We start from the raw sequence: 11,331 nt of genomic DNA on the forward strand, positions 1-11,331 counted from the left end.
ACATTGGCAAATAAAGGGGAACAACCGGTATCCACCGCTTGATACCTCTACTACTCAGTTACTTGGCGACTAGGTAACAATCATGTTTACTTGGTCACTCCTTAAAAATTTAGTATGAAACTAAAAAGGTGTTCATACAGCACTGGCTCACACTAGATTAAATATGGCGGGGAACAGTCGGCCTAGACGGCCTAAAGTCCCTAGCCTAAAAACATGACAAGTAGGAAACCACTTTCCTACTTGGTTAATTTTACAAATGACAGGACCGCCTGCCTAAAGGGGATCCAGTCTTTAAAATGGTTCGAATACCGATTGGATAAATGGCCGACTGATCGTCTAGCCTGGAAACAGACGACCAGTCGTCCAGGGGCATAGGCGGCGTGACTAACTATCTGTACCTGTCTGCAACTATCGGCCATGTAAAACAGTCGGTATAGTGTACAATTGGATATCAGAATATTCAATACTTGAACAAGTTTGAAGCAAAACAAAAAAATTCATTAAAAAGAAGCCGGTCATTAAAGACCGGCAAAATATTCAGAGCCCCGCCCCCCTGGTCGGGTAAATACAAACAAACGGCACGCAGGTCGTGGAAAGAAGACATAAAGCTTAAGAAGGGGGCAGATCTTCAATATTAGCAGCTGCCGCCTGGTCAGCACTCTTCTTGCTGGACTCGGCTTCAGCTGCATCCTTCTTTGATGCATTACCCCCAAGCGGCACAAGCGCCATTACCGGCTCCTCCTCCAACACCTCCTCCAACGCCTCTTCCTCAGCAGCCGCCAGGATCTCTTGATTATATCTATCAGAACACTGGCGGTACGTTTTTTCCCATGAGGCAAAGTCGACATTGGGGAAGAGGCGGCCCCAAGTCATGCGCTGGATTTGAGCAGAGTCTTCCATCATCTCCCGAACCAGCTCTTTCTTTTCTTGCTCGGCCTTTTCCGAGAGCTCCTGAGTAAGACTCTTCTCCTGGGTCACCAGGCGTACCTTTACGCTCGCCAAGGATTTCTCCAAGGTTTCGTATGAGGACATCTTTTGGCGAAGAGGTCTCAGCTCGGCCTTGAGGTTGTTGATGGTCGCCTCCAGCTCGCTATTCCTCTTCTGGGCCGCCTCTAACTGAGCCCGGATAGCGGCGGTAGCCTGCGCCAGATAATAAAGAATATCAATGGTCAGAACTTCATTTTGGGCAATTTGAAACATTGCCTTATCACAGTCAGAGGCGGCCATAGCTTTTGCAGCCTTTACCTCTTTGTTCTTCCGGTCAAGCGGCTTGCGAAGGCCGTTCACTCGGAGCAGGGCCTAAGTAAAAAGGGGGAACATGCGTCAGTTTCCAAACAAAAAGAAAACAGGCGTCCTGGAATTCAAATACTCAAAAATATGCTAAGTATACCTCAGCAAGGACCCCTGCAATCCCGTCTAGGTCAAGGGTGCCGACACCCCTGACCGCCTCCCTTTCAGCTGGAGGAACGACCTTGATCATAGAGTTGGCCACCTCGACCAAGTCAGGCTCCTGAGGGCCGGCTGCATCAAGCATAAACAAACGGATTAGACCTAGTAAAAAAGGGAGCAAGTCTAAAATTTACAAGGATAATTTCATACTTCTAAGTGGCCCAGCTGGAGTTTTAGAAGAAGTGGCCGGCTGTTTCTCAGCCGCCGCATGTTTCCTGGCAGAACCAGGAGAGCTCGCAACAGTCGTCCTCCGGGCCTTGGGGTCCGGCTGTTGGGAAGAAGAAGCTCTTGGAGCGCCCGTCTAAAAAAGAAGAAAAGAGTCAGTATATGCATAAACACAACTCCAAAAAGAGGGTGAAAGGTTCGAAGCCCACCAAGGGTGCCCCCTTGTTGGGGGAGTCGGTTGAAGACTGTTGCATGATGGAGGCCCGCAACATGGCCGCCGCAGTCTTGGAGGCGGTAATTTTGCTCATGGCGTCCGCTGCAAAAACAAATAGCAAAGTTAATAAAAGTCATAACAAGAAATGCATGGAACAACAGAGTATTCGACAGGCCGGCTACCTCTTGAGCACCGACTACTAAGGCCACAGGCGGCCAAAAAGTACTCGTCGTAGAGCCATTTGAAGCTCGGGACGCAGTGCAGGGGTACTTGCTCTCGTACCCCTGAAGTAGAGTTCACCTTCGACTCTACTTTGAAGAGTCCTTTATCTAGGATCTCTTTCTTAGCCTTGGGGGGAACAGGCGGCATGCTGCGGCCGCCTGCAAGAAGGGGCGAATTCCTGTTCCACCTGTTGAAGCGCTTGTTCAGCTCTGTGTCTGAACTCTCAATGATAAGGAAGGTGCTCCGCCAGTCCTTCCATTTGTTTGCTTTACCTCTCGTCATGAGGTAGCCCCTGTGGCTCGTCAATTGATACCAGCCGGTACCGCCTGCCTTAGGGGTCCGGCTGAGGTAGTTCATGTGGGCGAAAGCCTCGAAGTTCGGCTCCACCCCGTGCAGTTCGCACCCGGCCACATAGCCGAGTACGTTGACCCAGGAGTTCGGGGCTAACTGTCATAACCCCAACTCATACCCATCCAAGATCCGCTGAACAGCCGGATGTAGTGGGAAGCGCAGCCCAGCCTTGATGGCCGCCTCGTAGCAGCCAAATCAGGCGCCATCATAACTGGTACCAGCCGGCCAGACGACTGTGTCTTCTAGATCCGGCACGAACACTAAAAAGCCGGGGCCCATTGTGTGGTTTGCGATAAAGCTCTCCACTTTCTCTTGCATGGCCGTGATCCGGCCCCGGGGTACCGTGCAGTAGTAGGGGGTATTTTGCTCTCGGTGAGAGGCGGATGGCTCCGCCCAATCGTCCCCCTTCTCAACTGCGTGAGAAAGCCTCGCCTCTTGTAGGCGACTGTTTTTCTCTTCTGTGTCCAGAGAAGCATGGCCAGAAGAGCTAGACACGGAATCGTCCTCTGACGAGTCCGAAGAGGACGACTCCTCCCCTCTCCCGGAGGGGCCCGCCTCCTCTCCTTTAAAAGGAGCAGGAGAGAATGTAGAATTGTCAACTGTAAAATTGGAAGGGGTCACTTTGACTCCTCCCTCAGAACTGCCGGCTTTCAAGCCGCTTTGTTTCACTTCCACATCTGGCGCCTGGTCAGATGTTTCACTAATCGGCACCCTGTGGGAGGAGCTGTCTGAGTTTGAGATCCTGACAGTCTTTTTTGTTCTGGCCATCATGCTCTGCATAGACACAGATACAGTCGGACTTTGTATAAAGGGCAAAGATGGGTCCAGAAAAGGGCAGGCGGCACTCCTAGTTCTAGATTCAGCCGTCCCCGGTGACCGGCTGATCACTAACCTAGGTCGTGTCGTGTGCTTCCGTGGTGCCATTTCAAAAAAGAATAAAGTAAAGAGAAAATTAAGAGTAAGAGAACCGACGATTACCTGAACGAGTGACGATTGATGAAGTTCTGAAAATCCTTTGCAGTCGGCTTGTCAGAGCAGGCGGTAGGCAGAAAGGGTCCAAAATGTCAGAGCAAGTTCAGGGGTCCGAATATTCTCTCACAAAGTTTTCAAGTGTGAAAATGACCGAAGTCAACACTCCTTTATATAGGCGAAGTGAGAAGGCGAAGGGTCACTTCCAGAATTCAAAATTTTGGCGGGAGAATCTCTCGGCCTCTCGCCGAGTGACACCTGTAGCAGGCCGTCGCCTGTTACAGGGCGATACCTGTCACAGGTAACACGTGACCAGTCACGTGCCACCTGTGAGGGGCAAATGATTAGGGGATTTTTCCCCACCAATCACCATCTGACAAGTGGACCCATCAGGTTCCGCCATGTGTCCGTCACATGGGCCAATAGGAGCCTGCCACGTGTCAAGCAACGACCCGTCCACTATGGACCAATTACGACACGACACATGTCCTTCCCATGACACCTGGGATAACCGGCCACCTAGGCCCAACTTCCGAGGGAAGCCCAATCAGCCCAAGGTTAACCTAAACCTAGATTGGCACGTTTCCCGAGGTTATAAATACCTCCCTTAATCCTCATTAAGGGAGGGGACATGCTAAAAAACGCAGATTACACACATTAAACACTCTCACCTAGAGAGACCCAATCACTTTAATTTCCGCATTAATTACTCCTTAATCAAGTACTAACTTGACCGTCGGAGGCGGATCTCCAATCATCCGGAGCATCCATTTGTTTTGCAGGTACAGGCGTCCGGTTCCAGTCTCGGAATTGTAACTCTCCCGCAGGACATCAGAAAACCCCGAAACAGTTGTTATGCTGGCTAATACTTGAACAAATTTCTATTGTTAAATACGGACTATTATTGTTAAATATTATAAGGTCGTCTTATAAAGAGTCAAAGTTACCCTTGGTTTCTTAATATAAACATTTTTGAATTTTTGGATAAATAAGTTCATCGGTTAAAATAATTAAAATGAAATTAGTTCTAAAAAAATAAGTTTAGATATTTCATAATAAAGGTTAATGAGAGGTAAGTTAGTAGCCAAATTCAATTTACCATAAAATTTAATAATATTAGATAAGTTCATATATATTAAGTAATTAATTTTAAATTTGTGAAAATTAGGTGAATAAACAACCTTAAAGCTTAGACATAGAAATACAAATAAAAAAAGAGAAGACCTGCTTTTTTTGAAATCCTAAACCCCCTTTCATTCAAGTTCAATCCTTGCCATTGTTTATAATGTAGAGAATAGTTTTTTTTTTTTTTTAAAAAAAATAATTGCCATGTCATATTTCAGCTATTATCCTAAGGTTAGGTGGCTAATCTGTCTAGCTTTGTGCCACTGGTTGAATTAGCTAGGCAAAAATTCGTCTCATTAAGGACTCGCTTGGTTTGATGTAAACCAAACAGGTCTGAGTGTAAGTTGCCATACACTAACTTGTTTTCATATACAAATGATAATGCGTGAAATATTGAAACATACATTAATTGACCGTTTATAATATATTAACGTGTCTCGTTTCGATCTAGAGTAAAATCTCGACCATGTAGCAACCTGTGAGTTGTCTTTATCTCATACCAACATTTAAAATAAGTGTCATGCATCTCAGGATGGGAGGTACAGGCCAAGGTGAGATGCCTTCCTTCATTGACTAGCCTTTGACACAAATAGACAACCCGGCAAAGGCCAAACTATATATTACCTTCAGACAAATATTAATTCCAAATCATCATCTTCTTCCACTGCTTCATGAAACTACTTTATCAAAAGTTACAAGTCAGCTTGTATTGTTAATTCTTGCCAAAAACAACTACAAAGAATGCAAATGTTTAAGGGAACTTTTCAATCTTAAGTAGAAAGCAAGCAAAAAATAAAGGAGCCAAAAACACAAACTTTTCTTGTTTTTGCTAGTCTTAAGCTAAGCATATATGCCAATGCAACAAACCAATGCAACACGGTCCTAACAAATTTACAGCATAAATCACAATATTTTCTTTTCCCAGTAGCTAACAGAATCTAATATACACTAAAATACTAGTAGGTTCTATGTTTAGCATTTCTTCATCTGCACATCTTGTATAGTTCTGGGTACAAAATCATCCTTTTATATATATTACGACAAAACGACCTTACATACGTTCTATATATTCTTGTTGCTCTTCATAATAATCCTGGATACTCTTGCACTACCGACTTCAGTTTACATATGAGTGACCATTTTACATCAGTGGTCATCTATACTATTTGAGTGTTCAAAGTTTACGACGATGAGGCTTGTTTATCTCATTTTAGTACTCCTTCTATTCACACATTGTGGTAAGTGTTCAATTTCTTGTATAAAAGTTTCATCTTTTGCTACATTTGATGTTGTTGATTTCCTAATGTAATTTCACTTGAATCTGTTTGTTCACAGATGCAAGGAAATCAGTTATGTTGTCTAGAAAGTTATCAAGTCCTAAGAATCAAAATATGAAACACTTGAAAATTTTGGATTTGGCAAAAAACTTGAATATGCTATTAGATGTATCAGTGAAAGATTCATCAAATGCTGAAGCTTATGTAAGCTCCCCATTTAGTTTACCACCGTATGATTCTTTAGCTCCAGAATCATTACCTGACAATAGTAATACACCACCATTTTGTGTATACCCACCACCCAACCCACAAACCCCTTCCACTACTATTCCAAGCCCGGTCGACTATAACCCAACACCGCCTTCAAGCCCATCTCCTTCGAGTCCTACTGATGTCTTACCTTCCCCTGCCACGCCGAACTTATCTCCTAGCCCACCAAGCATCGTTCCTGAGCCTCCGGAGAATGAACCAAACCCACCTAACTATGAACCAAGCCCACCAAGTGGCAGCATTCCAAGCCCACCAAGTAGTGGTGACATCCCAAGCCCACCAAGTTACAACATTCCAAGCCCATCAAGTGGTGGCATTCCAAGTCCACCAGAAAATGAACCATCTCCAATAGGCTTTGAACCAAGCCCACCAGTTTTCGAGCCAAGTCCACCAGTTTTCGAACCACCAGTAGTGTATCCACCACCAACGGTACTTCCATCACCACCCAGTGGTGGTGGTGGACGTGGCTCGGGTGGGGGTGTTTGGTGTGTCGCGAAACCATCAGTACCGGACCCAATTATCCAAGAGGCTATGAACTATGCATGTGGATCAGGTGCTGATTGTGGCCCAATACAACCAAATGGCCAATGTTACCATCCTAACACACTTCTAGCACATGCTTCTTATGCCTTTAATAGTTATTGGCAAAGGACCAAAGTTGCTGGAGGCACTTGCTCTTTTGGAGGGACTGCAATTCTTGTCACTGTAAATCCAAGTGAGTTTATTCTTAACTTAATAAATTTCTTTTTATTATATATGAATATATATATATATTTTCAGAAATTATGCGAATAATTAATCATGCTATAATGTCGTTCTTACAAATCATACTCCATATTTTTTAATATAAAACAATTGTAAAAATATACAAATAAACAATGTACTGAGTACGTAGCAACAGCGTATTACTTTTTTAATTTTTTTTAGCTAGTGAATAACGTATTAATAACGTGTTAATACGCTCTCTCTTAATATATCGTAGATAAATAAAATTAAGAAAAAAATCTACACCTTAATTAATTAATTAAGTACATTAGTTATAACCTGAATATCTAGTCTAAGTCCATGCTAATATTTAATTTATAATTTTACAAAGTATTAAAATTTAGTTGTGAAACTTTAAAAGAAGAACAACATTTAAATTACCTAAAGCTTAATTCAGATATGATTAAAAAAAAATTGTCATTTATTTTTTCTATGATATTTTAAACAGGTTAATTTGAATATCTTAATTTTACTTTTACACAATAAAAACAATTTATTTGTTTTGTTTCATAAGAAATTTTTTTTTTTCTTATTTTTGCAGGTTCACAAGGATGTTATTTTGTTAGTACTTAATCACTAGGTGCGAGGATGTCCATATCTATTGAAGGCCAAGTAATAATTGTTGTCCAACTTCAGTAAACATCTAACGACACATGCCAAGGACTTTGAAACAATGGCTCAATTCAAGTTGGATAATTCCAAGGCTATTTGTAGCAAAAAGATTATTATTTTTTTTTTCCTTTATTGAATTGGAATTAGGAAAAGTCATAAGTTTTGTACTAGATTCGAGTGACTGTTAAGCCACTGAATGAATTATCAAAAATAGATAAAAAAAAAAAAAAAAAAAAGTTAATAATTTGTACTAGTTAGTAGCCATGCATTACTTTTAGTCGTCTAGTTTCATGTAGTATTAAATTCAAGATTTATTTTTATTTTTTCTTAAATATAGAATTAGGTTATGCATTATATCACACTATATTCAGCGGCCTTGATCGGCAGCCCATTATATTCTACATAATTGCACCGATAAATTTACAAAATCTAACTAGGGTGACTAACGCGCGCGTGCCATATCTAGTCATATTTGAAGAGTTATTTTATCATTTGGCCTTATGTCATTGCCGGCATTAATAATGAAAAATACGTAAACAAATATTTTTAGTGTATAAATGTTCGCATACTACTACTAATAGTTCAAAAAAAAGAGACAATTAACATTAAAAAAAGCAAATGATTAAATAAATATATTAAGGGGCATAACTGCCTCAATACTATTCATAAAATTAGAACAAATATATATATTTATTTAAGGATAAATATATAAATAAATATTTTAAGGGGTATTATTGTCTCAACACTATTTATAAGTGTTTAGTCATACATTTAAAAAGGTAGAGATGTCTATAATATCCCAAAGTAGACTTGTCGCATCTGCAACAAAAAAATATCTACATATGTCGATTGTTATCCTTTCTAACTATATCATGAGTAGAACGTTTGTAAACCTCAATAAAAATATTAATTATATTAAATTAAAGTTGATTAGGGGATTTTTCCCTACCAATCATCATCTGATAAGTGGACCAATCAGGCCCTGCCATGTGTCCGCCACATGGGCCAATAGAAGCCTGCCACGTGTCAGGCGTTGATCCGCCCACCATGGACCAGTTGAGTCACGCCATGTGGCCTCCGTATGCCAAACAGGCCACCTAGGCCCAATTTCCAAAGGAAGCCCAGTCAGCCCTAGGTTAACCTAAACCTAGTATTTGACACATTTCCCAAGGTTATAAATACTCTAATTAATCCTCATTAAGGAGGATTGAGCAATTAATTACCCTAACCTAGAGAACCTAAACACACTGATCACTCCTCCCCTAGAGGAACCAAATCTCCCAACCTTTACTTTTCCGCATTTATTACTCCTCAAAAAAGTACTAACTTGACCGTCGGAGGCGGAACTCCCACCACAAGGAGTCTCTGTTGTTTTGCAGGTACAGGCGCAAGGATACCAGTCCCGGAATTGTAACTCTCCCGTAGGACATCAAAACACCCCGAAAAATTTTGGCGCCGTCTGTGGGGAGAGTACTTTCGAGATGGCATCACAGTCTGTACCAAACCAGAGTGAGAGGCGTCCTATGGACGACCCTCAGGTCTATAGTGACCAGGATACTGAAAATGAGGTCGAGGTTGAGACTCACACGACCCCAGACGGGACCTTACGAGCTCGAAGAACCCGTTCCTCTGAAAAGAAGGAACGAAAAGATTGTCAGGTTGGATATAGTAAACCTGCCAGTCAGCCGCTTGAACATCAACAGGCGGCCGAGGGATCTGCCCCTATCACTAGAAGTGAACTCATGACTTTCATGAATAACTTCAAAGGGGAGATCCAGGATCTCATTAATAAGAAGACGCCTGTTCCCTCCAAGGAGCAGTCGGCTAGAAAACTTTCCCGGTGTGGAAGGAGGAAGCCTGTACAGGGTCGAGAGGCGACTACTCACCCTAATTATAGGAAGTGGGAGCCGCCTGTGATTGACTTAACAAAGTACCGTTTTCCCTCACCAGGGAAGAGAAAGCCCATTCGTCATGTTCAAGCGGATGGGTGAAAGAAAACTTACTCAGATGCTCGATTGTTGCTAGAGCAGAAGAAGAATGACCGACTGTCAGAGTCGGCCTCTACTTCAGATTTTCAAGATAGTTTACATAATATCTCCATGAGGTATACTCAATCAAACTATGAGAGTCAGACAGGCGGTACCTCCCATCGGTCCGGATCTCATAAAGATCAGTCGGTACTGAATGTACCATACGTACCGCAACAACAATATTTCTTGCAGCCTCCTTTGTTTGGAGGGCAGGCGGCAAGGAACGTCCAACCATTGGATTAGCAACTACGGTTGCTCAGACTTGGAGAACAGCCGTCCGTCTTCTCCAAGGAAATTATTGTGGTCGCCCAGCCGACGAAAGTGAAGAATGTGTTAGTAGGCACCTATGATGGCACTACTAACCCAGAAGATCACCTAATGGCGTTCACCACTAATGTACCTCCAAGGGTTGGATGATCCCACTTGGTGCAAGTGTTTCCCAGCAAATCTCAAGGGAATCGCACAACAATGGTTCGGCAACCTGCCGACTTGTTCACCTCCAATTTTGCTATGAACATTCCTGCTAAAAAGACGACCCTAGACTTAGGGACTATTCAGTAGGGTGAGAAGGAGGGACTCCGTTCCTACATCAGGCGGTTTAACCTGATGAGGATTCAAATATAAGGGCTGCGGGATGAGGTAGCCTACACTGACTTTTTTAGAGGTCTTAAGGATGGGTCGACTTTAAAGTTCGACTTGGTCCGAAAGAGAGTTGCGACTCTCCAAGAAGAATTGATTGAAGCAGAAGCCTATATATAGGCTACTAATCTCTGTAACACTGGAAAACAATCGGATGGAAGGAGGTCTGACAAGAAAGAAAGCCGACCAAAGCAGTCGGCAAATAAAGATGTGAAAAAGCAAAAAGAAGTCTGGGCGGCCGACTCCTCTGCACAGCCGGCCTAGAAAAAGAAGAAAGAATTCAAACCATACTCTCCCAAGTAAGCGTTCAACAAGGATAGCCAAGCTATCCTCAAAGAAATCAAGAGTCGGGTCTCAATCGAGAAGCCGACCCCCATGAAGGGTTTTGCAAGCAATCAGAACCAAGATAACTTCTGTCATTTTCAAGAGGACATTGGTCATGAAACCAATGAATGTATAAGCCTCATGCGCTACCTGGACCGCCTAGTTGAAAAAGGCGACCTTGACTCCTATGTCAAGAAGACCAAGGGGAATGCTCCCCCAAAGAACAAACAGTCGGCCAAGAAGAATCACCGGCCGGCCGACAGTTCTGATACTGATGACGCAGTAGTCTACACTATAGCCGGCGACTTCTCAGGAGGCGGCCCCATTATTAGGGGCAACAAAGACAATATCAGGCGGTTAGATGTTAATTCAGTTCACCAAGGACGGACCGCCAAGAGTTCATTCCCAGAAATTGTCATCACAGAAGAGGATCTGGGAGGTGTTAAGGGGCCGCATGATGACCCCATCGTCATTGAATACAAGGTGGCCAACTAAAGAGTTGGCCGGATCCTCATAGATACCGGTAGTTCCTATGATCTCATCAGCAACAAGTGCTTAGCAAAGCTCAAGTACAAAACTGATTGCATACATCCGATATCTCACCCTTTAGTAGGGTTTGGGGGAAGTGTCGTACACCCAGTGGGACGAGTGGATCTACCCATCCGTCTGGGTGAGAAAGGGGATGGCCGTCACATGGTGGTTCAGTTCTTAGTAGTTAAAGAACTGTCGGCTTACAACATGATATTGGGACAACCTACCCTGAACAACTCTAAAGCTGTCATTATCCCCTCTCTTATGCTGCTCAAATTTGAGAGGGATGATGGAACAGTCGGCTCCCTAAGGGGAGATCAAAAGATGGCACGAGAGTGTTACCTCTCGGATATCAAACCCACTGTGGCGACTGCTCGCCCAAGTGGTG

General features: G+C 43.2%; 1 protein-coding gene across 1 annotated transcript; it reads left to right on the forward strand.

Moving 5' to 3' along the window:
* The first annotated feature begins 4,481 nt into the window (after window positions 1–4,481).
* LOC110734721 (vegetative cell wall protein gp1-like) lies at window positions 4,482–7,655 on the forward strand. Its single transcript, XM_021914857.1, has 3 exons — window positions 4,482–5,733; window positions 5,831–6,757; window positions 7,349–7,655. The coding sequence occupies exons 1-3, from the start codon at window positions 5,685–5,687 to the stop codon at window positions 7,378–7,380; spliced, it is 1,008 nt and encodes a 335-aa protein (XP_021770549.1). The 5' UTR covers window positions 4,482–5,684; the 3' UTR covers window positions 7,381–7,655.
* The last annotated feature ends 3,676 nt before the right edge of the window (window positions 7,656–11,331 follow it).

The sequence above is a fragment of the Chenopodium quinoa genome, unplaced genomic scaffold, assembly GCF_001683475.1.
Source record: "Chenopodium quinoa cultivar QQ74 unplaced genomic scaffold, ASM168347v1, whole genome shotgun sequence".
In the NCBI taxonomy this organism is placed as follows: domain Eukaryota; kingdom Viridiplantae; phylum Streptophyta; class Magnoliopsida; order Caryophyllales; family Amaranthaceae; genus Chenopodium; species Chenopodium quinoa.

Excerpts from the sequence above, each read along its gene's own strand:
- LOC110734721 (XM_021914857.1), top strand. The coding sequence starts at position 5,685 with ATGAGGCTTGTTTATCTCATTTTAGTACTCCTTCTATTCACACATTGT. Across the intron at positions 5,734-5,830 it reads CCTTCTATTCACACATTGTG|ATGCAAGGAAATCAGTTATG; the intron begins GTAAGTGTTCAA and ends GTTTGTTCACAG. Across the intron at positions 6,758-7,348 it reads TCTTGTCACTGTAAATCCAA|GTTCACAAGGATGTTATTTT; the intron begins GTGAGTTTATTC and ends TTATTTTTGCAG.